The 26,235-nt window shown below is 36.7% G+C and overlaps 2 protein-coding genes across 4 annotated transcripts in view; one reads left to right on the plus strand and one right to left on the minus strand.

The window, feature by feature from the left end:
- Nucleotides 1-3,631: 3,631 nt before the first annotated feature.
- tmem254 (transmembrane protein 254) lies at nt 3,632-10,196 on the plus strand. Its single transcript, XM_008430410.3, has 4 exons — nt 3,632-3,783; nt 6,216-6,319; nt 8,927-8,986; nt 9,974-10,196. Exons 1-4 carry the CDS (start codon nt 3,706-3,708, stop codon nt 10,092-10,094), a joined length of 363 nt encoding a protein of 120 aa, XP_008428632.1. The 5' UTR covers nt 3,632-3,705; the 3' UTR covers nt 10,095-10,196.
- A 1,664-nt stretch (nt 10,197-11,860) lies between these two features.
- LOC103477344 (L-threonine ammonia-lyase) overlaps nt 11,861-26,235 on the minus strand; it is a 28,293-nt gene continuing 13,918 nt past the window's right edge. Inside the window, exons 1-11 of one of the 3 annotated variants that reach the window (XM_017309176.2) lie at nt 24,648-24,749; nt 20,174-20,495; nt 18,974-19,090; nt 18,653-18,894; nt 17,641-17,806; nt 16,745-16,844; nt 15,998-16,073; nt 15,711-15,836; nt 14,851-15,018; nt 14,709-14,766; nt 11,861-13,571 (exon numbers count right to left, since the gene is read on the minus strand). In XM_017309176.2, the coding sequence (XP_017164665.1) occupies nt 13,473-13,571; nt 14,709-14,766; nt 14,851-15,018; nt 15,711-15,836; nt 15,998-16,073; nt 16,745-16,844; nt 17,641-17,806; nt 18,653-18,894; nt 18,974-19,090; nt 20,174-20,335 (1,314 nt within the window). In that variant the 5' untranslated portion in view covers nt 20,336-20,495; nt 24,648-24,749 and the 3' untranslated portion in view covers nt 11,861-13,472. The other 2 variants (XM_008430411.2, XM_081616677.1) reach the window with 2 other exon arrangements.

A 26,235-nucleotide genomic window follows, 5' to 3' on the forward strand; every position in this document is an offset into this window, starting at 1 on the left:
TGATTAAAATTTAATAATAAAATGTGTTTTTATTTCATAAAAAATGGTTTGATTTTTTAAAGAAATCTTAGAAGTATTCTATTCTATTCTACATAAATTTTTAAAGAAAATAAAGCGTTTATAGTTACCCCTTCTCTCAAAAGTCGATTTGTTGTGCTGTAAACGTGTATCTGTTATTCAAACCTATGTAAGATTTTTTTGTCAAAAAAACAAAAATATTGGATTTTTTGTAAAGATTTTTAATAAAAGATCTTAAAGGAATTTTTTTTAACTTAAAAAGTCATATTTTTAAATAAAAAAATGAGTTTTTTTAATAAAATAAACTTTTTTAAATAAGAAAGTAGGTTTTCTCTATTAAAAAACTCATTATTTTCATTAAAAACTTCATAAAAATTTGTTTTTTATTTAAAAAAAAATCATTTTTATAAGAAAAGGAGTTAATAAAAAAATGAAATAAACAATCAAATATAAGAAGGAAGCTGTCAGTATTCACAGGCCTGGACATAGAAACTCACACGCTCCTTCTCAGATTATACAAACCTCAGTAGAACGTAGCATATCAGCACAAACGCAACACACGGTGCTTATGAACGATGTCGGTGTTGGATGATCTATGAACTCCTCTGCATACTAAATTATTCTAGAGTAAAATATGTAGCTTGATTCTCCCAAACTACATCACAAACAGCTTAAATGACCCCAAACGCAGCTTCAAACGTTCAAAAGAATGACAGGACAACCAAAGAATCCTGGTGTAGCAACGCCTGAAGCAACGTGGAAAGAAAAGTGGGTTAAAACTTCTCTGCAAGAGCCTGATGCAGCTACTGCTGTTAAATGTGGTTCAGCAAGTTTTTGGGGGCGAATTTCGTTTTTTCTTTGAAAAGTTGCACAAGTCAAACATGAGAGAGGCGCCATCGTGAGGTGGATGCTGCATTTTTAGCCTGTTGTTTTGCAGAAACAAAACAAACAACAATCAAAACAACAACAAAAAAACTGTTTTTGACCCAACACCCAACTCTCTAAGAGCTCCACTTTTTCCATGAAGAAGATGATGAAGCTGCAGTAAACTCATGTACCCCGACAGATAAAACACAATGAGACGCTATCTGTCATGGATTGACCTCCTCATGTGATGGATGTCAGCATTATTGGAGTGTGTATTCGTCTTGGCAAACAAAAACCTTCCCAACTGAGACAACCAGCCTCCAAAACAGAGACTTTAAAAGAAGGCTTGGGAACGGTGCAGCGTAACGCAAGAGAGAAAGCTCAAATGAAAATATAATGTCAACTTTTGGTCTTACTGTTGTACAATTAAATCATATTGTACAATTACTGTTGTACAATTAAATCATATTATCAAACATCAAGAAATGTTAACATTTTTGACTTTTGAAATTTTCCAAAAGTCAAAATTTTCTAATTTTGAAACTCAGAAATGTCCAAGTTTTTTCCCCCAGAAAATTTCTGAGATTAATCGCAACATTTCTCAGGTTTTTCTGGCAAATGCTTGACTTTTGAAACTCAGAAATGTCTACGTTTTTATTTCTATAATTTTTACAGTAATTTTAAAAAAGAATGCATCCTTTGGTGAGAATTTATTATTTTTTTCTGCCTACAACTGCTGTATTTTGTAGTTGTACAAATACGTTTAACACTGGGCGGCCAGGTCTTGGTAGGTTTGTAGTTGTGTCGTACTCTTCCTCTTTTCAGGTCAAACTCTTTAGCAGCACCAAGTGAGATCAGGCCTGTCACGATAACACATTTTGCTAATAACACATTTGTCTAAAAAGATTGCGATAAACCATAATATTGTTTCAAGACTTTTTGACACTGATTTAATGGAAATGACGTAATAATGCATGTGATTTCCTGCCATAGATAGATACACTTTATTTTATAACATATAACACTGGAACTGATAAACTAAACAAACAAAACAACCAAAAACAAAATGGATTCTCAGTCTCAATTAACAAAAAAACGTACTTGAATAAAAACAAAACAACATAAAGCCAAAGTGGAAATAAATACTACATTCAACCAGAAGAGTGCAGATGTGAAGTCTGTATACTATATTGCCCTTCAGTATTTAAATAGAGAAAACGGGCACATCCGACTATATAATGCAATAGTTCACACGATTTTTTTTGCCCCTTTTTTCCCCTTATGACAATGTTAGATCGTTGGCCGATCCAAGATTGCCGCTGGTGATTCCGTAACGGATCATTCTTTTAAAGTTCGTCTTAAAACCCATTTATTTTACTTGGCTTTCAACACCAGCGGGGTCTAATTTTAAATTGTATGTGTTTGTTTTGAAACTGTAAGTTTTTATTAAGTTGTGTTTTAATGTACAGCACTTTGTATCAGCTGTGGTTGTTTTAAAGTGCTTTATAAATAAAGTTGGTTTGGTTTAGTGTGTGGTGGGTTACGGTGGATCGTCGTGGCCGCTCCGATCTAAATCAGCGATTTCCCCCGACTGGAAGCGTCAATGCCGGGGAATCACAAACAGCTGACACGGCGCAACCCGAAGTCCAGCGGACATTGGAGAGGATATGTGGAAACAACATTAATATTTATTCAGCATTTCGTGCAAAGAATATAGAAATGACAAGGGGAGGAACTGGATCCAAATTGCTGTAACATTTCAGCTGCTCTTTGTTAACGTGACATAAATAGGTTGTAATGATTTTCATTCAGTCACATGCATCACAGGTAGATTCTAGTAAAGCATTGATTAATGCCTGGTTTTAAATGAGTTAACTGGACTTGTAGTCATTATTTTGTGCCCATGTGGCTGGACACCACACGGCACGACGAACCCGATCGAACCGTTACACCTGGATTTCTGTCAGGTTTTGAAAATGGACCGACAGTCCGCCGACAACTCGTGTAGTGAACGAAGGGGCTGGATTCTTAGAGACTCCCTGTTATATTCAGCCCCGGCTCCAGGCGGAGAGGGGCTTTAGGGGGAATCGACTTTTTTGGGGGGCAAAATGAATCATAGCTGAATATAGACAACACCAGTAGCCTACAAGCTACTTGTTAACAAGCTTAATGTGCTGTATTGATATTAGCTAGTCATCTTTTAGCTAACTTTACCTGCAGCCAACAGTTTTACTCAACAGTCTGTAAGTTTGGGGGGAAAAACTGTGAAAAGTTCTTTGCGTTTTGCTGGTTTGCTGCCATGATTCTAACACACCTGCGCAGCTCCGCACAGCAGCAGCAGGTCTCCTTCACTGCCGCACAGGTGTAAACCCAGCGCGAGCGTCTCATGTTGCGTTTAAAGGCGGCTCGGAAATACAGGTTACGACATGTTAACAACGAATTAAACAGTTTTAACTGCTGATAAAAGTGACAGAGGACACAAATATGGGAAGTGCGGAAGCCCCTACTGTATCAAATTGACAGAGGAATAAAAGAGACTTGGCCATTCTAAGGTAAAAACCCAGAGCATACAGCGTTCATGTTATTTTTTGTTCCGTCGTCTTCATTCTGAAGCCCTCACAGAACATAATACTTACTCACATTAAAATACAGATGTCATACAATTACTTCAGAATTATTATTATTTTTATACGAGCTTTGGACTGAAATTTTTAAAAAACAACAAAAACGCCTCCTCCGTGGTTGACGTGTGCGTGTTGTTTCGAGTCGGTCGTATTTGACGGCGGCGCCACCACCGTAGAACAACGTTAAACAGCAGCAATGGCTCCTAGCGGTTATTTTAAACGGACCACTCTCTTTTGGATCGTTACTATAACGGCCTCATTTGGGTACTTTACTGTAAGTAATTTAAACTTTCTCCGACTGAACATAATTAGGGCAAATATTAAGTGATCCTAACAAACTTTTATTAAATATTTTGCACAGTTGGGGTTACCTAATATATCCTCCCCCGGGTAAATTTAAATTATTTAAACAACGTCTGCTGCTGTAGTTCAGTTTAATGTTCTTCTCTGACGCCAATTAATGTATCCTATTTCGTTAAAAACTGTCAATGCGGTTATCGTGTTGATAGCTAATCTTATCAGTGTTAATTAAGTCCTAAGGCGGGTTCAACAGACTTTAGGTTAAAGTCTAAGTTGGCTTAAAATTAACCTGATCTGCTGGACTGACGCTACGCAGCAGCCAGTTCACGTTTAAACAACAAAACGCTTCTTTATTCTCGGTCAAAATGTCCGAATTTATGAACGTTATTATCATTTAATGTGTGCTGTCCTTTCAGATTAGGCATAAACATCATGGTGGGTCCGGTTGCCCTGCAGTGTTAGTTATAGATTTGCATTGGAAAGTGAGAAAAGTTCCCCTGTTGTGATCCCCTTAGAAGAGATTAACTATTTCCAACAAGCCAAACTGTATTTTTTTAAGAATATATCCTAACAATGCAGTTCAGTTTTGACCAGTGTCAGTTTTTTGTAGTTTGTTTTCTTTTAAATTAAATCTGATCTATTGCATTCACAACCACCTGCAAATAGCTAAAATACATAAGGCTCCCTATAAAAACGCTTATAGCTGCCTACTTTGATGTTCCAAACACCAAATATACATTAATATGCATTAATACACAAAGTGGAAGCTATCTTAGCACTACATATGTAATATGTAGTTTTCCTTATTTCTGCTCTTCTGGGTACCAAGGAAAAGGTTTGATTTGTTTACATTTTCTGTTGTTATGAAACGTGTAGAATAAATAAAATAAGTCATGTATTACCTTTACTGATATGCTGCCATCTTTGTTGAAAAGATAAGTTAAACATTTTCCTTAAGTCTACAAAGATAAATCCTGGGAAAAGCAAAAATGTCATATTTAACACGTTTGCTTATTGATTGATCTTAGAAGTTTGTGTTTCACATCCAGTTTCTGGTTAACTTTTGCTTTTTATTTACTATTTTTATTATTATTGCAGTTTTTCTTTTAAGGAAGAAGCTTGGTAGCTTGCCCAGTGTGCACTGTATTTTTATTAATTGAGGGACTGCAGATGAAAACTAGCCTTTTTGGCTGACTTTAGCACATTTCCTAATGTGCATTATGTCTTTTAAAATAAAAATAACAACCAATGCAGACACAAAGATCACAGAAAATTAAAGCGGAGTTTAATTCTGTGTTTGTGCCATTTTAAATGTAAAGGAATCAGATGATTCCTCGCTAACTTGTGGTGAAATAATAAAATTTAATTTTAAACCCACCCTGAGTGTAAAATTCTAAAATGATTCAGATTCATTTCCTCCATATATCTTCTGTTCATTCATCTTCATGTGACTCTGGTTGTGCAGAACTGATGAATTAAAAGCAAAACCGATTTGGTTGGGACTCTTGAGAAGCAACGCTTTGTTGGTCGCAGTGGAAACTGAAGCAAAGACTCGTTTATTGGAGTTTCACACTTTGTTAGCGTCTCTGTAACTTATTGATGAACTGGACGCCGATGGCCTCCTGGACTCACAGCATTCATAAATACGACCCCAGAGTTGAGTTTAAATGATGCAAAGCAACAAAACCCACACGAGAAGAGAAAAGTTTAAATTTAGGGACCTAAAAAGGCTCAACAGCCTGATAAAGGAGGAGGGTTTTGTTCTGAGAACGGCTGAATTTTACATACAATTAAGAAAATGATGGACAACCCTGAGTTTCCTCTTCATGCCTTAGAAAAACAGAAAATCTTCAGACAGATATTCAGAATTAAACTCTGCTTCAGATTCCCCGTAACACAGACTGCTACAGGAGATGCTTCCTGCCTGCAGCCATAACCTGCTACGACGACGCTTTGTAAAATGTAATTAATATTTAGTTTCTCTTTAGAATCAATAAAATGTTTTGGAATTTGAAATAAAAAAAACAAAGGAACAGGAAGATGGGAGCGTATATGAAATTAATCCTATGTTATGCTTTTCTAACCTGTTTTTATTCATTTATTTAATAATAAATACAAAAATTATGTTTAAAATATATATTTATTTTATTGTAATTGTTTAAATTTTTTTTTTTTTTTATATTTTAATTGTTGTATTTTTATTTTTTTATAACTTGTTTATGACTACAATTGTGTTTTTGCAAAAATCCCCAAAAAGGTATAAATCACTTTTATGGAAAAATGCAGCGTTCTTAGCAGCTTTGATTATGTTTCGACAAAATTTATGAACAAAAAAAATAGTCACAAACTGTATAAACTGTTTGTTTTGGGTGTTTTACATCTAAACTCTCCACTGTTATTTTGCAGCTGATCGTGTTTGCACCGGATGTAATCCCGTACGACTGCCTCGGTCCGTTTGGCAGCTTGTGCAGTCACCTGGTGTATTACTATGCTGACCTGATGTACAAAGGGTAAGAGATTAGGAGCTGTCGCAACAACCACAGCGACTCCTGATGAGTAAATACATCACAGAGACAAAATGGCTTTCTGTGATGTGCAAAACCAGCCCTAACAGCTCTATTCATATGAAAACACGGCTTTTCACGCCTGCGCTGATGAGTAGATCTTAAATATAGTCGCTGCGAACGAGAGCGTGAATACCATCATCAGCCTTAATGGTTTGTTAGTAGGCCCTTAAAGTCATGTGACTGCTGCAGTTTCTGCAGAAGATTAGGAGAAATTCAAATCATGTGACAGGCGTTACTTATCTTCAGGGTAACTTTAGTGATTTATAAAATGGTGGAAGAGACATTCAGTCTCCATGTTGCGACTTGCTGCTTTTCCATTGACCATTTTGGATGCCGTGGTTTTTCAGCCGTAATGAAATTGGTTTATTTATCTTTTGCATCACGAGTCACATGATCAGCAACCAGATCTTTCCACTGGGACAGGAGACAACAGGAAGTAGTCGGAGGATGATGGTTTAATTAATTATTGCGTGAACAAACTAATTCACATGTGATTTTAATTGCATTTTTCAATTAGTGGAAGTACCAGAATTGCAAAGTAGTTTTTTTAAAAATACATAATAGGAATATTAAAGTTTTCTGCACATTTGTAATAGAAACGCAGCTCCTGACTGATTGATGGTTGTTGCTCATTATTTAACCTTCATTAGTTTGTACCTTCCTGATTTATAATCCAATATTTTGAAAGGATTTCTAAATTCTGCCGATTATCTTCTGTAAGGAAACAAAGTTTTATCTTGCAGCAGCAGTTTGTAGACCTGTTGCCCTGCAGGAAGAAGGTCTTTTTTGGGTTTTACTGCATACAGTTTGCATGTTTTCCCTCCATGTGTGTGGATTCTCTCCAGGTGCTGATTATTCATATAAACTTTAGAGGATTTGATTTCCAAATCCTTCCATATCAGTCAGTTTTCTTTGCAAAGTAAAGTAGTTTTGGTACATTTTGAAGTTAAATAGTCACGAAGATGCTAAAATTTCACTTGTATTTAATGTTTAATTGTTCATACTAATTTTAGTTTATTTATTGAAGTTTTGTTCATTGGTACAAAATGTATCTGTCTTTAAAGAAAAAGCTAAATTGAACACAAATCACAAATTTTATTTAGACACATACTTCAAAACAAATGTTTTTATGACACAAAATGTCCAAGTGCCTCAATCTCCAGCCAAAAAGATGAAAAACATTGGAAAGAGGCGCATAAGGTGACATCATTGGTGAGTCGTTTTAAGTGGACCGAGCCCCGTCCCTGAGGAACGCCATTTTCCAGCCTCTCCAAATTTTATTAAGAAAAAAAAAATCCATTCATTTAAACTTTCTACTTTTCTTTTGGGATTTTCTCTGCTGTATAGAACAACTGTTTATCATTTTTTTTATTCCTCTAGTAGTTAATTTAAAATAAGGAAACAATTTTGTTTAGTTTCCATAAACAATAAAACTAAAAACTACTCTCATCAGCTGTAAAACAAAACCTAAAGTGGTTTTCAGAACCGTCCATCATCCGAACCGGCTTGGTGTTGCAGGCCGTTGGCTTCAAAACTGTTAGAAAAATAACCAAAGATTTATGTGATATTTAACATGATTAACTGATTTCAACTCAGAAGATGTTTTCTGTATTACATTGTTTCTGCTTTTTGATGCTTGTTTACAATCGTTCGTTTTGGAAAGTGAAACTTTTTGTTTCGAGCCTCTAAAGTTGTTTCCGTTGCAACGTTTCCAAAGTTTAAAGCAGAACTTGAGTTCATGTCCTGGTTTGTCATCAGGTTGAAGTGGACAGACTGCAGGTCAGAGAGAAACGCACTGCAAAAACACAAAATCTTACCAAGTGTTTTTGGTCTAGTTTGCAGTGCAAATATGTTAATATACTTGAAATAAGACAAAATTAACTTTTAAGTAACTTTAAATCAAAATATAGAAGCTTATTTGTGGTAAATAATGTGTTAATGTTGATGAAAAAGTGCTGGAAGATTATTTAACTTATAATATGAAAATAATATTTTACTATATGTGAAATAATCTGCTAGAGGAACTAGTAATTCTGTTTTTTTAATCAATATGAAGGAATTACTTACTTTAATCAAGCTCCTATATCTTGCTGATAATCTGGTTATAAGTTAGTTTTGTCTTATTTCAAGGCTACTAAGATAATTGCACTAGAAACTAGACTAAAGATGCTTGTTAAAGCCCTGTGTTTTTGCAGTGTGGCAGTCTGGACCGACCCGGAGCCGACGTCAGGGCGTCTGTCTGCAGAGATAAAACAAACCCAGTGATTTGTGTAGATAAAGAGACTCCAAGCCTCCTCTCCAGAAACTCAGGGTCAAACATTTACTGGAAGATTTGTTTCAGTCAGAACGTGGCTCTCTGGCTGCCTCTGGTTTCACAGAACCGGGTCAAAACGGACCCAAACTCCAGTCCTGGTGTCCCAGTTTGTAGTGATAACATTAATAAAATTGTGTAAAAGCAGGATAAGGAGTTTATAGAGGGACAAACGAGACAAATTGATGTTTAATGAAGTTCTCTTTCGGTGATTAAATGGGTTTCTCTGTGTGTTTCAGGTGGTGGGCAGCCGTTGCTGTTCATCTCGGTGAAGCTCTTTACGCTTTAAAGCTGTGCAGGTAAGACTGCAGGGAGCCCAACCGTCCACCAGGTGGTGGTAGAGCTCAGGCTGATCTGATTTAAACTCATTTGACTATTGCATGTAATCATTATGGGCGCCAATATAACTGAAAAATATGTTTTAAACACATTTTATATACAAGAGTTTGGTGTTCAAGTTTGAATTTGTTGTGGATTTTCTCTAAACTACACAAAAACTTAAATAAATACGTATTTTATTCACTAATGTTTGGATAAACATTTCAAGGTTTGCTTGATTTCTGTATCAAGTCCTTGAAAGTTCTTGGTATTCAGTTTTGTTATGAAATGTAATCTAACAATTAATTAAAAGCTTAAATGTGGAAAACATATTTTTAATTTAATACCTCTATTAATAAGAAACAAACATTTTTTTCTTGCCGTCTGTTAAATCAGACTAAAATTTTCTTGTTTTAGGTCATTTAAAATGACTAAAATTATTTCCATTTCCTAAATACCAGAAAACTTAGCGAGATTAAACAATTTTGTTGCAGTTTATTTTTTTTACGTTTGATTAAAGTAGTCAACCTATTATTTATGTCAATTTTAGTTTCATTATTTATTTTTACATTGTCTAACTGCACTGATTGAACAAATTAAAGTTGCTTCTACATGTCTGATCAAGTTTGTGAAGTTATTTGTGTATTTAATGTGCAGAGTTATTAAATAAATCTGTTGTTTAGTACATTTGTTTATTTAAAAAAAAGGTTTTAAGTTGTTTTTTCTGATTAGGATCGGTATCGGCTGATAAATCTCAAATATCGGAAATGAAAAAAGTGCATCTCTATTTTTTAAGTAATTGGTATTATTATTTTTTTCTCAGTGTTGGCCTGGAAAAGTTTGAAAACTTACCTTGAAAATACTTGAAAAGTGCTTGAATTTCAAGCATTCAAACACCGAAAGAACAGGATCACGTCTAAAAACCGCCTCCAACGCTTTTCTATTCATTTATTTTTGTTTCCTCGCAGCGACAAAGGCATCAACCACCCGAACACTCGCTGGCGGTGGTTCGTCCAGACGTTCCTGTTCGGCTACGCCTCGCTCGGCCTGCTCGTTAAGTACAACCCGAAGCGCCAGAAAAGGTACTGAACGCGGCCGGCGGCGCCTCCAGAGCGAAACAGCTGAACATTCCTGGTGCCTTTTTCCCCCTAGGATGAGGGAAAACTGACGATATAAACACTAGAAATTGAATTAGTGTCTCTGTTGTAACCTTTAATTCACTGGTTCATACATTTTAACTACATTCCATTTATTTTCCATGAAGAAAAGCTGGAGAAAATGATAGAATTGATGTGAATAATATTGTTGATAGGAGTGTTTTAATTAATTAATCTGCCTTCAGATAGATTTTATGTGCAATACAACAGGAGTCCTGAATCAATTACTTTGTGCTCTAATGATGTTTACAACAAGCCTGCGAGGTTGCAACAGAGATTCCTCCTCAACTGCTGCTGAGTCGCAACGTCGGGCACAGATACGCTGCTGGCGGCTCGAGAGAAGATTTCTAAAAACAGGAGATATTTTCATGTTTACCTCTGTCACTCTACGGCGCTTTCGCTTCCTGTGGAGGACGCTGAAGGTCTTCAATAAAGAGAATAATTTGCAACCTTGTTTCTGTTTCATTTACGTTGTTTATCTGGGTTTTCTCTGGAAAAATACATTCAATTTATGAATCTGGATATAATTACAAAAACATTTATTTATTTTTACCCTCAAAGTCTTTAAATTTAGCCTCTAAAGGTAAAAATAAACGGCATTCACACAGGTGTATGGATATTTGTTCACAGCTCTCGTAAAGTCCTGCTGATGTTTGGACTTTGGATGGAGAACTACAGAACCTTAAAGGGACAGAATCATGTATTTTCCAGGCACATACTACCTTTTTACATCACAATTAAGTAACTATGCTAGCTTCAGCGGTTATAAAAATTATATATGTATATCGAATATGACTTAAAAACATTTTCTCCCTTGAAATTAGGTCTCTATCTCTTTAAGAAGCTCCGGCTCTAACTGAAACTTTGCTGAGCTCATCGACGGAGCAGATTGTGAAAACTAGTAGCGAACTCTTCATTTTGCACTTTTCACAGATTGTATCCCAAACACACATATTACTGAACTCCATCTATTTGCAAACATGTTTCTTTAGAGTTTAAATGCATCAAATCTGAATAAATAATTGGAATTAGCTGGAAGCGCTAATAATGGTTAGCCTGGTCACACAAGAATTGGAAAAAATCCCACTTCTGATTAAAGCCTGGGATAAGGTTTTAATTTAATCACGAACAAAATAATTAAATGTTGCCACAATATTGAATGGAAACTGGGGGAAAAGAACAACTCTGACCTGATCCAAATAGATTCACATCCCTCTAATGTTCCAGTTTTTAATATTTGGAAAGCAATTTACATAAATGTACCGCAGAGTATTAGGGCCATAAAGGATAAAAAATAAAATAACAAAAATAGATGAAATCAAACGAGAATAAAGCTAAAATAATACATGAATAAAGTCAATCTTGGAGTCAAAATAATAGATGAATAAAGTTGTAATATTGTGACAAAGTTTCAATAACATGCCTTTATTCTTGTAATTTTTTAAATTGTATTTTCATGGTCGTATAAATGCAATGTTTTATGTAGGAATACATTTTTCTTTAGTGTTCAAATGCTGAACACTAAAGCTGAAATTAGCATTTCATTTTTATTTATTTTTTTATTAAGTGATGTAGTTTAGCCACAGTAACTCATAATAAATAGGTGGTTTTTTTATGTTTCTACCTGTCATGAAATCCCAGATTCAGCCACTGTTTCAAAATAAACATCATAAAATCAAATAAAGAATCCTTTTGAAATTGTTTGGATGTTCACCAGTTTTATTTTAGCTTCGTCAGCAGAACAGTGCGTTGCTCAACCTCAGGTTTTACGTCTCAAAGCAACAGCAGCACAGGTTTTCACTTTGCCCTCTGCTTAAAGACCTTAAGAGCTTCAGCTCATCTGAAGACACAGCTCACCGCGCCATTCTCACTCACTTTTACTCTTAAGAAATTACACAACAGATGCATTTCTGCCCTTCTTTCCTTTCATAAAATCTGCACAGAAACAAAACAAAAAACGTTTGTTCGCTTTTGTCGTCTCTCTCGGACACAACTACAAGTGGGGTGTATAAATACAGAAATGTACAGCTTCTTAAAAATATATATACTCTGAAAATATTTACTTTTATATAGGGGGTTCACCAATTTATCTGTGCCGATGTCCTTAATTTTGGGAGACCGGCCGATACTTGCACACGAAGACGATCTTCAGCAAAGGTCTAAAATCAACCGCTGTCCGGACCGTTTGTCACGACGTCACCTAATCATTCGAGGCGCCATGATGGACGTCGGAAATGAGGAGGGGAGTGTTGAACTGAGTGACGGGAAATGTTTTTGCCAGTTTGTTCATGGTTTCCACTTGTTCGAGCCAAGCTAATTTGTCTGTGAACGTAACACACCTGGTTGGAGCTCATGACGGCGACATTTACAAAATAGCTGAAATAGCTAGCTTAGAAACCGACCCACACCTCTTCCCTCCTCACGTGTTGATCAAATTACCGACTTTGCCTGAATTCGCACCACGTGATTTATATCATTATGTCATAAAAACCGTTTCCCCTTTACACCTGAACAGCCTTAAAAACGTACAACAGACGAGATGCTAGCCAGTTTTTTTCCCCATACATGCTAGGCTACACGACTACGGCATTGTCTCCATGGTTACGATTAAACGCGCACCTTCTCCAAAAAGCAATATTTGATATCTTTCTAATTATGCTTACAAAGTATATGAACGTTGATGTAATTACCTTGGAAAAAGTAATTTACAGCGGGTTTGTTCGGTTACACCGAGGGCTGACAATCATTAGCAGCTGACAGTCGTTATGATTGACTGCCGCTGTATCTTTAGCCTCGTTAAAAATGATGTAATAAAATAACGAGTTTTGTTTCTATTCTTGTCTGTTTGTGTAGCACCACTTAAGGTGAAATCAACTAAATAGAAGAGATATTAAGCTACCACATGTTTGTTCTTCTGACTAGCTTTAAAGGAGAGCATTGGTTGTTTTGACGTCCATCATGGCGGAGCGGGTGGAGTTCTGAACAGCGTGACGTCAACAGTAGCGACATTTCAGACAAAAAAAAGCCTGGTATCTGCCAAAATTAGTGTCAGCAGGTCTGGCCTTTTAAATAAACTGCAATCTGTGCACCCCTAGTTTTAATCTTTTCTTGCATTTGTATAATGTTAATGGGAAATTATCTTGAAACTAACCACACCGTCCAACCTGCAGCTAATTCAGAGTGTTTTATTCTGTTAAGAGCTAGATTCAGAGATTGGTCATGGTTATTGTCCTACTGACGGATGTGTTGGGAATCCCTTCCAGATTTATTTACACTCCACCTTCTTTCCTCTTGTCTGGTTTTGTTTCGATCACCGGTCCAGCCAGCATATCGAAGGGTAGCGCTCGTTCAGCGTCTTGCGCAGCTGAGTGCTTTGCGTCTTATCCCTGGTTTCCACCACGCACTCCACCTGTCAACACAACAAACACGTACGCTTCAGAGTTAGGGGGGGTCGCCTGCTAATCAGCCCAGACCTTTCACCTTTTGACACAGCCGGTTGGCAAACAACGCAACAATTAGTCTGGGCCGAAGAGGAAACAATGAATGGCCCAGAGATTAAGAGACTTTTCAGCTTGTTTCTAATCAGAATTAGGGAGATTAGAAACCAAGTCCAGGAAAAAGTGTTATGTTTGGTCTGAGGATGTGTTATGGTACTTTATATGGAGAGACTGGCGATGCTAATCAGTCTGCATGACCTGTTAGAACATGGCTAGGTCCCGGGAAATTAGTACATTTGGAAAAACTTTATTTTAGGGGTGTCCAAAGTGTGGCCCGCAGGCCATTTGTGGCCCTTAAAGTGATTTTGTGTGTAAATCAAAACAGCAGTTGAAAAACTGACACAAATTTGGTCAATAGATGCAGAGTTTTAAAATGATCAACATAATTTTCTTATGAATTATTTATCTTTTCAAAATAAATTCTCTTAAAGGAAACAAACCAATTAATAAAAAAGAACAACTCACATTTTTCGTTAAAAAGTTTTTGAGATAGCATCAGGTGGTTTTTCTGCTGTATCAAAATTTATTTCACAAAACTGCGATTGAAACACTTTCGCATTGTGAGTCACATGACCAACAACCAGACGTTACTACTGGCAAGAACCATGAAGAAGACGAGGACAGGAAGTGGTAGGACGACCACTTCCTACGTATTGACTTATCACATGAACAGAAATATTCACAAGACTTTAATTGCATTTATTATTTAATCATAACACCTCAATTGTCAAATTGAGTGTTTTTTTTGCCAATAGAGGAATATTGATAAAGTTTTACCCACATTTGTAATGGAAACAGTAAAACTGCGTTTATGCTTTTATTTTTTTATTAAACTTGGTTAAATCTAGCATTTTTAAAGAAAATGATCCTCAACTTATAAATTACTTGAAAATGGTCTCAAAACAACATTATCGTTTATTGCAATGACTTCAATTTATTATCCAGCAAAATTTGGCCCAACTGCAGCGTCTCTGAAGAAGCCTCTGACTGAAGACTCCATGACTAATGAAATCATGAAAAGGACAGAAAAGGACACATTACCCGCCTACCTTTGCTTTGAAGACGTCTGACTTGTCACCGTGTCTGCGATGGCAGACATCCAGCAGTCTGGGAGGAGAACGAAAACACGCCGAGTTAAAGAAAGCGTCTGGCACCAAAACGGGAACAGATTAAGCCTGAACCTGTCCTTACCTGACGTCCTCTCTGGACAGGACGTCCAGCAGTTTGGCCATGTCTCCTGGCCATTCTCCCAGCTGCACAGAGAATTTACTGACCCGGTCGTCCAGCACCAGAGCCCGGTCCACACACTGCCTCACCAGGTCCGGCTCCATGTTGGCGCTGCTCACCACAACCACCACCCTGCAGCAGAAACGGCTAGCATGAGGCAAAATGGTGGCCGGTGACGTCTAAACATGGGCAGAGTACGCAAAAACTGTACGCAAGTAACAGTAGCTCTACGTCAACATACTTTTACTCTAGAAGTAAAAAGTCGCAAGAAATTACTCAAGTAAGAGTAAAAAGTATTTGGTGGAAAGTTAACTCAAATACTGAGAAACCAATCGAATTACCAATGATTTAATATTTAAAAATTACATCATCAGACAGACCAAAATTTAAAGTTAAGTGGAAATCTTGGTATTTTAATTTATTGCCATAAATTAAATGATAATAATTAATATATAAATAACAAAAATTTATCAAATCAGGCAAAAGAAAATTTTCCAAATCGGTTTCTCTCAACAAAAAACGAACAGAAACTGCAGGCATTTGTCTGGTGAAGTTTTGGCTAAAACATGTTTGCTTTTCATTCAGTGGGTAGAAAATCCAGAAATTTTACTTAAGAGAAGAAATACTTCATTATAAAATTACTGAAGTAAAAGTAAAAAGTACAAATACTCCTAAAAGTAAATCAAAATATATAAAAAAAACGTTACTTAAGTAAATGTAACTGAGTAAATGTTACTTCCACCAGGGTGGCAACTGGGTCAAACCTCAGAGTTTAGACTGAAACCAGCTGCTGAACTACGACAACGTCAAAATATCTGACCCACTTTTTCCCTCTTAGTTCTGGAAGTTGCCCTGCCAATATGGCAGCCAGTCCCATGGCGCCCACTGTGTCCACTGTGGAGTGCTCCACCTCCTGAAACCGCAGCATCGCCACCAGACAGTCTTCCTCACTGACAACAAAACAGGAATCAAAAATCACACACTGAATTCACCAAGTGGGGATTAGAGATCGCACTGGTGAGATTATCCTGGAGACGCAACTTTGTTCGTCTCACTTCTTCGGTAATAACAGTTTTTTTTTTTTGGTGGATTTGTTGTGGAGCTGCAGTACCTGACAGGAATAACTTTGTTGATCAGTTTCTTGGACAGACGGAAGGTATTTGCACCAAGCGAACGCTCGTTAAAATCTGAAAAGAGAAATAATATACAATCTATTAAGAAAAGACATTTATTTATTGTGTTCCACAGTGATGTGAGCAGAAAGTTAACCGATTAATTAACTAATCGATTCTTCATTATCACCGTGACAACCTGCAGAAATAACAGTTTCAAGGTGCAGCTTGAAGTTACACAGTCAAAAGTTAACAGAAATAATTTCATATTTAGACAATAATAAAAAAGTATTTTTCAAAGTACAAACTGAATGTTTGTAACTTTGTAGCTTCAAACTAATACTTTAAAACTAAGTATTTCATACTTCAAACTAAGTATTTAGTTTGAAGCTAAATATTTAGTTTAGATCTAAAAATGTGGTTTGAAACTAAATATCTTGTTAACTAATATTTTATTTGGAGCAAAATGTTTAATTTTGAGCTAAATATTTAGCTAGTTACCTAAATATGTATTTTACTGCTAAATATTGAGGTGCTGAGCTAAATATTTAGTTTTAAATAAGTGAATAGACAACATGGTGAATTTTGACTTTGAAAAACGAACCCGTTTTCCTCTGTTTAATTATTAATGCTGCTAGCTTTTGACTGTGTAACTTCATGAACGGCACTTCAAAGTTTGATGGGTTTTGCATCAAAGCACAAAGCTGGAAAGAAAAGAGATCAGCAAAGAGCCGTTTGCTTCTCACCTCCGTACAGCTTCTTGTTGTGGTTGCTGTGCAGGTTTTTGATCGGGCCGTCTGTGTTCAGAGACTGCAGCAGCAGAGGGAAACCTTCTGGTTCAACTCCCTGTTGAAGAAAGTTCAACTGTTGATATTTAAACGTTCATAAGCTTTTAAAGGGAATGATGTCCAGTGTGGTTGAAATCAGAAAGGCAGATTCTCCATCTAAAACGGATGTCTTGTTTTAAGTGAAATAATTAAGTTACTTTTTCATCAGTACACCAAACCAAACCAACTTTATTTATAAAGCACTTTGAAACAACCACAGCTGATACAAAGTGCTGTACATTAAAACACAACATAACAATAAAAAAAGACACATTCTTGCAGTTTCTAAACAAAAACATACAGTTTAAAATTAGATCCCGCTGGAGTTGAAAGCAAAGTAAAATAGATGGGTTTTAAGACACAAGAATTACTGATTTAAAACAAGCTCCTACATCTTACTGAAATATTACTGTCCTATTTTAAGTGTACTGAGATATTTGCACTAAAAACTGAACAAAAGTACTTAAGATTTTGTTTTGATAAAGTAAATTGTACAGCAAACAGCGAATGTGCAAAATATACATTTTAAATTTTGGATATGGGATGAAAAACGTCCATTTTGTCAATTATGCTGTTTGTTAATCATTTTGTTGAAAGAATTCACTATTTTTTTTTTACTTCATTTTATTATCAAATATGTTTGACTTGACAATTTTGGCCCGTGTGACCAAACGTTCGGACACCCCTGATCTGGAAAGTAGCCTGTAACTTCTGGAAAATGTTTGTCACATTATGAACTATTGATAGCGTCTCCATGAAACATAAAACAGCACAAAAAGAAGCTTTATTATCATCATTTAGTACGGCTTACTTACTATAACGAGAATCTGGGAGTTGAGGTATTTGAGGGCTGCAGCGGTGCTGGCCAGAAGTCCATACTGTCCTGCTGCAGGAATGACCACTGCATCCACTTTGGGAATCTGGTCAAAGATCTCCATGCCCACAGTTCCCAGTCCTGCCAGGTACGCTGCACTCTCATCTCTGGAAACAAGGAAAGGCTTAGACGGGCTCATTCTGCATACTTTTCATTTAAACACTTAAGTTGTTTTGTACAATATTATAAATACACATAAACTAATAAATAATTCTGTTCTTCAATAAGAAAAATACATTTTGTTGCCTAATTAGCGCAGCTCCTTTAGTGAACTGTTGATTATTTGTGACAAGTTCAGCCATTTCTGCCTAACTTAACATTATTACAGTTTAGGATTATTATCCTAAAATTATTGTTGATTATTATTTTTTTTATTATTTTTATAATATTTGAACAGAAAAAGTGAGATTATTTATTTTTATTACAGAATTGGAACCAATTGAAGGGAAAGCTGCTTCTTGGTAAAACATTTATAGACAAAGGTTTTGTTTTTATCTTAAATGCATAATGTATATATTCTTTGCGCGGTTTTGATTTAATTATTGCTCTGAGTGTATTTTGATGTGCATTGATGATTTTGATTATATTTCACAAAATGTAATGTTTAATGTTTGTTTCGTAATTGATTGTATCATATTTTTATAAAGCACTTTGAACTGCCTTGTTGCTGAAATGTGCTCTTACACAAAGAAACTTGAATTTCATTATTTAGTTGAAGATTATTTCAGTAATCGATTAATCACAATTAATCCGATTAATCGTTTCAGCCCTAATATCTGAATATATCAAAACAGCCACACAGCATGGTGCTGCCATCACCGTGCTGTGCAGTTTGTTACGCTGTTTACTCCAGTTAAATATTAATCGATTACTAAATTAATTTCAGTAACCGATTAATCTGATTAATCGTTTCAGTCCCGTCCTGAATCTGGAGTTTTAAAAATGAGACTGACTCTTCCAGGTAGAGGTATCCGTTCTCTTTGGCCAGATGGCGGGCGTGGTTCTGGGAGTCGTGGCTGGTGCCGCCGTACGAGATGACCATGGCGCCGTAGTCTCTGTAGGTCCGCAGGCGTGGAGAAGAGCAGCTTGATGGCATGATGGCGAACACCGGTATCTTCAGCTCGGCCGCATGGTGAGCCACGGCCATGGAGAAGTTACAGTCGGTGGCCACGATCACACCTTTCCTCTGCTGCTCCTGGGAGGAGACAAACCCACGGTTATCGTCGTCTCCCTGATTCACAAATGATCAGAACAGAAGGAGTTCCTGCATTTACCTGTGTGAGGGAGGTGAGCAGGTACAGCACTCCTCTCTCCTTCACAGAGCCGGTGTAGTGAAGATGCTCCTTCTTCAGGAAGATCTCCATCCCGTACTGCTTGGACAGTCTGGAATACTGCGCACAAACAAGCAGCATCATCTGTTAAATGCTCACTGGCTGCTGCTTTCCGTTTAAACCAGATATGAAAAGGGACCTATTATGGAAAATTCACATCTTTGTTCTTTCATTTGCTTCTAAATTAAAGACCAAGCACTTAAAAAATAAAAATAAACACACAGACATTTTTGGGCAAAAACTTAATGTTTTTTGGTGTCTGGAAAATGAGCCACTTCAAAAACCCTCCAAATGTAACGTCACAAATCAGAACCTGTTACCTAGCGACCTCAGCAGAGTCCTGTACGTTACCTAGCAACCCAGCCGGCTGGTTTTACAGCTGTATGCGCTGTACAATGGCTGCTGGAAAAAACAAGTGTTTTGTTGATGACTTACTATTCAGAAACCACTTGCTGCATTCTCTCTAATTGTGCAGGAGGCTCTACTAATGCTTTTCAAAGATATACGGTTGTATAATTGCCCATCTGTTTGAAGCTATTTTCACGTACGAGTGTAAGTGTTGAGTTGGGAGGCATTGCTAGCAGCAGCTTATTTGGATTTAAAGTGATAAGATGCGATAATAGATAAATAATAATAGATAAATAGAACTGAGCGGACTGAAATCTCATTATCTAAGAATGATTTTGTGTAAAAAAATGTGATGAACATGTTTTGTTTAGCCCATAAACCGATCCTAACCTGTTCCAGGAAGCATAATAGGTCACCTTTAACGGGATTCAAAAATGTTTCATTTGTTCCAAAAGGAAACAGGGTCCCGTTAACACAGCCATGAGACGAACTAAACACACCCCTCGATTCTGCAGCTTGTAGAACCAAATTTATGAGCAAGAACCATCAGTAGTTGTACTTTAGTTTTTTTTTACAGTTTTTTTTACGTCATAGTGGATGAACTTTGACCCACTCTACATTCCAACACTGCTTTAATTCATTGCAAGTTGCTTGATTCTCACCTCCCTTCTCTGCTCTGTCTCAAATTTCTCCCATTGACATGGATTTCTCTGGCAGAATTTTAACCGAATTAGCTGCCTAAGCTAAACACGCACCACTCTCTGATTGCCTCATAAATTCACCCAACCAGCATACCGTGCAAGGTGTCTTCTGTATCGCTGACTGCATCGTGAAGGCCGCCGCGCTGATGTCCTCAAATCGGAGGAACTGAGCCGGAGGTTTGGGGATGATCCTGAACTCACTCACTCTCCTGGTTTTGGGGGGATCCATGAGCTTTATCTCATGGGTTCCAGCCATGCTTATTTGGTGGTACTTGACATCTCCATTGAGAAGTTCCTCCTCACCAAAGTCCTTGAGACGCTCCGGTTCAATGAGAGTTGGCCGGCGGCCCACGGCGCCGTTACAGACGGGTTTGTAGGAGCCTCCTGGTAGACTGGGGCCAAGACGCAGTTCCTCCCTGAAATAATAAACAAATGAGAATGACTTTCAGGTGCTAATGTCCTTGTCGGAAGGTACTAAACTCATTGGAACTTCTACTAGAGATTCATAACGAAAAGCTTGACAAATCTAAACATTTTAAGATTGTTCAAAGACAATCCCCAGACCTTTGATTTGGTTCCTTAGTCTCCTGAATTTTAACCAATTTCAGCTTCTAATAGGTGGTTTCAGGGTTGGGCAATAAATGAATCTTATCATTGATTTTTTTTATTATTAAATTTTTGGAAAATCTGGATAATTTTCCACTAGTGCTCTCCTTGGGTTTCCATAGCTCAGAGTGATGTCAGCACATCCACGGCGGCCATTTTGTTTGACAAGCATGTTTTACAGCATCTATTTCTTGTACTTTTCATTCAGGTCAATTCTATGACTGAATTAAGCTATAAATACTTTTTTCAGTTATGTGAATAAAGTCAAAGTATTACAAGAATACAATCATGGTAATAGTACAGTTGTTATATGACAACAAAGTCAAAATAAAATGAGAATCAAGTTTTAATATTATAAAGTTGTAGTATTAGAGGAATGAAGTAGTAATTTTATGAAAACCCCAACACAAAAAATAACAGAAAATTAATTATTCAAGTTTTTTCTCTTTAAAGCAAGTTTTTTTTCGTATTTTTAAGATGTTCTTCTGGTAAAATCAAGTCTTTGTTCTGCTAATAAGATGATTTTTCTCTGTGAATTAAAGCTTGCAACTTTTTTTGGAATAGAAAACAAGAGGAAAACAAGCATTGATTAAAGATATTTAATCGCCGCGCCATCCTCCTCCTAGCACTTCCTGCCGTGTTCTTCGTATTTTCTGGCTGTAGTAACAAACATCCTGTTGTTGATCACATGACTCGTGTGATGTTAAAAAAGTGTTGCAGTTTTGTGACTAATTTCGATGCAACCAAACAAACCCACCTCATCCTAGCTTAAAAACCTTTATCTGAAAACGCTATGAAACGTTTCCCTTACATTTCATCTCTAAACTGTGACAACATTCAAGATGGCCGCACATTTACTTCTGTTTGATGCGTGTACCTTCTTAATAAAGCACTTTTATCACAATAAACACTTTTAAGATGACAGTTCCTGGTATTTCCAGGGTTATAAGAACCAGAACTGGCCTCAGTAAGTGTAGACAGAAATAATAAATCCTTCAAGTCTGAGCTGAATTGATTCATCCTTCACATCTATCCAGCTTTAAGTGGCTGTGACTGATTACATCAATAAGTCTACTTATGATTTATTGGTTAGTTCGGTTGCTCTTATAAGGGAGATGTAAATTAAGTGGTAATTTAGAGCTGAAGGGAGGATAGTTTGATTTATAACAGCTCGGTAAATGGACACAATTAATCTGAATTGTTTAATTTTGCTCCATATATACTCTCATTTATCAAAGGACACCAAACAAACCTGGTTTGGATTTTTTTTATGCATATTCTGAAGCGTAATTTATAGAGCAGGCCTTCTGCAACATAAAGGATTACCCATAATGCATTAAGTAATGTGCTTAGGCACTAAAACAAATCAAAATGGATTTAGCGGATGTGGGTTTATTTTGGTAGATGGCCACCAGGTGGCGCTGCTCTCTCAGATAAATCTCGCTCGCAGACAACACCCTGCTCCATTTCCTTCACCAGTGATCTATTATAAGCAGCACATTCACCTTTCACCTGGCCTCACGAATCCATTACCGCTCCCTGCCCCACTTTATATTTAGTCCAGTGAAAACTGAGTGCCCTTATTATTGTGAATGAGAATAAGAGGAGAGTCCAAAGCTGCACCTGTGTTAGAGGTGCTTTGAATCAAGGGCAGCGTTCAATAATAATAATAATAATAAAAAAAAGCATCAAAGAAGGGAAAAGAAAAACATGGCGACCTTGAAGAATCTCTTCAAAGGAGAAGAAGAGGGGATGAAGTGGTAAGCAGGAGCTTATTCTGCTTCAAATGGTCCAGAAAAAAAAAAAATAACGACTCAGGATGAAGCAAAGCGGGTCAAGGAGGCATTTAACCCAGCAGGCTTTTATCATTTTAGCAGGTCTTCCTCAAAGAGTTCATTTGTATGAATGGTGAAGCTTTTTCTGAAGGCCCTGCCTGCTGACGCTGCTTTACTTAATGTTCACTGCAAAAACACAAAGTCTTACCAAGTATTCTTTGGTCTAGTTTCTCATCCTAATATCTTAGTTCACTTGAAATAAGACAAAACCATGTTAAAAGTCATTTTTAGCAAGATGCAGACATTTTGTTTCAAGGGAATCGTTTCTTACTTTTGATGAAAAAGTTCTAATTCCGTTGGCAGAATGTCATTATTTATCTGCCAATTGAACAAGAATTTTTTAAAATCAATATTAAGGAATTAGTTACTTAAAACAAGCCTCCATATCCTGCTGAAAAGTTACTTTAAGTTAGTTTTGTCTTATTTCAACTGTAATAAGATATTTACACTAGAAATAAGTAAGACTTTGTGTTTTTGAAGTGTACCAAGCATCTTAGTACACTTGAAATAAGACAACACTGTCTTACAAATAACTTTTCAGCAAGATAAAGGAGCTTTAAGTCGATGATACTTTAATATATCATTTATAAAATGGGGGAAATGCCATAATCTACCACTTTTTCATAAATATTATGGAATTTACTAAAAACAAGCTCCTAAATCTTGCTGAAAAGTTACTTTTTCTCTTATTTCAAGTGTAGTAAATTATTTGCACTGAAAACTAGACAAAACAACTTGGTCAGATTTTGTGTTTTTACAGTGTTGAGGTTTGGAATCAGTTGAATTTCTTGCCTGGTTTGCTTTAGTCTGCTTGAGTGCAGAACTAAAAGTGTGACCAAGTGACTCTTAGGAGGCTCTTCTTCAGTTTCTGTCTGCCTTTCTGGCAAAACCATCAAAATGAGCAGGAAACCAAACAGAGAGAGAGAATTTTGAGGGAATCGGATGGACCAACTGAGAAGGTAAACTCGGCCTGCTGAGCCAAATCAAGGATATCAAAGACCAGTAAATGTGTTTCCATTACAAATGTGAGCAAATCTTTGTCAATAGATTTGCAAAAAAACCCCACAATTTTGCAATTGCGGTGTTTCCATTAAATAAGAAATAAAATTAAAATCACAAGTAAATAAGCTTGTTCACGCAATAAATCATTAAAAATGATAGCAGTGACGGATGTAAACAGTTCCAGGGGATGTATTCATAATTTAGTCGTGGTGCTAGAACTCATCATAAACCAGCGACAAGAGGAAACAATGAACTTCTTATATTTCGGAACGTTTTGGGAAAATTATAGTCGCAGATGTTATAGAAGAGCTTCGTATTCAACATGCCCAAGAGACAGATAACATTTTATGAACTGTGCCATGAGAGCTCTAGTGAAAAGAAAAACATCATCCTCCTACCACTTCCTGTCATCTTCTTTATTTATTCATTTTTATTTAAAACAGATAAATAATAATTAAAAAAGACAGCAGAACAAGCAATCAATGGGACAGAACAAAACATGTGCAAGAACAAAATTATTAGTTTGCCACTACTTTTCTGTTTGAAAGTACTAGACGGAAGTGAGTATTTATCTTCTTTTGCCAGTAGAAACATTGTTATTGATCACGTGTTTAACGCAAAAAAATGTTTCTATACGGCTAACAAACCACCTTGTCTCAGCAAAAATGTTTTTTTAATCGAAAAACGTGAACATTTTCGAAATTGCCCTGTTTCTATTACACAAATTTATTTTCGTACTTTTAATTTTATGGCCAACATAAAAGCAGCTACAAAGACTGGCGCACATTTGTAATGGAAACGCAGCTAATGTTGCAGGTGGAGCTATAATGGCTGCTAGCCTGGGGCAGGTCAGGGGTCTGGGTCTCTACTGGTTGCTACGTCCCACCTCGCCCAGAACGGGTCATTCTCCTCGCTGTCTTTAATTGCAGGCCTCGGTGCAAACAAACGCTCCAGTCGCTCGCTCAGGTAGCTGGAGTAGAATAACTGGGCCGCAAAGTTCATCCTGACCGAGGAAGCAACGAATCCTGCTCGGGCTGCTGCGTGTCCGAGGGATAACAGGACACTTGACTGGAGCTTCTGCCCAACCCGAGCTGCCTGCCCCGGAGGTATTTAAGAGCGGATTACCTGCAGACACATGGCGGCTGTGGAGAGTCTCTGCTGTGGCTCTATTCCTGGGCGCGGATTACTTCCCCTTTCTGTGACGCGATGCTAATCAGACGGTCTAAGGAGATAGATGGAGAATTAGGGTTTATCTGGAGGCAGGTGAACTGGAAGCTACACACACAAGAAACAACCGTGGAGTGAGAAGGAAAAGGGAAAATGGAAACGATTTTAGGGGGAAACCTTTTTCTTGATTTGCTGCATTGAAGGGGAAGAGCTAATATCAGTTTGGGAAACTTTAACAACACAAAGAGTTTAGTTTATTTGGTGGATTTCAGGAGATGCACACTGCAAAAACACAAAATCTTACTAAGTATTTTTGGTCTAGTTTCTAGTTGTACACTTGAAATAAGACATACCAATTTTTCAGCAAGATAGGATTTTATTTTAACTCAACAAATCCTCAATATTGATGAAAAAGTATTAGTTCTACTGGCAGATGATTTCACTTATAACATAGGAAAAAGTTAGTGAATTGTTACCTAACAATATCCTATTAAATAACACAAAAAAAGTATAATTAAAAATACAACCATGTTTTGCTATTTCTATTTTACATGCCAAATAGTTTTGGTCCCGTTTCTAGTGTAAATATAGAAACTGAAATAATGTAAATTTAACTTAGAAGCAACATTTCAGAAATATACAGGAGCTTGTTTTAAGTAAATAATTTTTTATGTAGAAAAAATGTCTTGTTATAAGTGAAATAATCTGCCAGTGGAAATAATACTTTTTCATTAACTCCTATATCTTTGCTGAAAAGTTCATTTGTCTTATTCCAAGTGTAGTGAGATATCTGCAGTAGAAACTGGACCAAAATTAGTTGGTAAGATTTTGTGTTTTTGCAGTGTAACCAGGACAGAATAAAATAGATGGAACTGGCTCTAGCTAAGTCACAGCAGGCGGTTCAGATCCTGTTTAACTCTGATCAGGTGTCCAATGTGATCCTCAAATCTGTATTTAGCAGCAACTGTAGACGCCAAGAATTACTGGAAAGAGCTCCTGAAGGTAACATGAGTGTTCCCAAAATGTAGGATATGTGAAAGGAAGGATGGCACAAATAAATTAAAACATTCTGGCTGAGGCGCTTTGTTGGCTCACAAAGTTTCTGAACTCAATGCGTCAGCACCGAGGCGAACTTTTAACTATTTACAGCTAGAAGTTTTCCTTTTTCATCACAGGGTTTGGTTCTCCTCCTAACAATGTTGGGAAAACATACAAAATGCATTGCTGGGCATCTGTTGTGTTTTATTTTAAAGAAGTTATAACAGGTTTATCTGAGATTCTCTAATATTTCCAACAACACTCACATTTTACGTGCTACTAAATTCATCACTATAATAATTCCTAGAGTTCATACATCATTTTTGCTGCACCCAAATATTGGAACAACTTGCATTAAGGTTCAGTACGCCAACTATCAATCCAGTAAAAAACATAATTTATGATCAATGTAACTTAATTTTTGAAAACTGTTGATTTATTATGTGTACATAGTACATTTAGTCCATTTGAACTTGGTTGTTTTTTATTTATTTTGTTTGCTTTATGG

This window comes from Poecilia reticulata, chromosome 15, assembly GCF_904066995.2.
Source record: "Poecilia reticulata chromosome 15, P_reticulata-male-v2, whole genome shotgun sequence".
NCBI lineage: Eukaryota > Metazoa > Chordata > Actinopteri > Cyprinodontiformes > Poeciliidae > Poecilia > Poecilia reticulata.

Bases quoted from the DNA above. Each gene is read 5' to 3' on its own strand.
- tmem254 (XM_008430410.3), top strand. From the start codon at position 3,706: ATGGCTCCTAGCGGTTATTTTAAACGGACCACTCTCTTTTGGATCGTT. The intron at 3,784-6,215 runs GTAAGTAATTTA...GTTATTTTGCAG, and splicing joins CCTCATTTGGGTACTTTACT to CTGATCGTGTTTGCACCGGA. The intron at 6,320-8,926 runs GTAAGAGATTAG...TGTGTGTTTCAG, and splicing joins GCTGACCTGATGTACAAAGG to GTGGTGGGCAGCCGTTGCTG.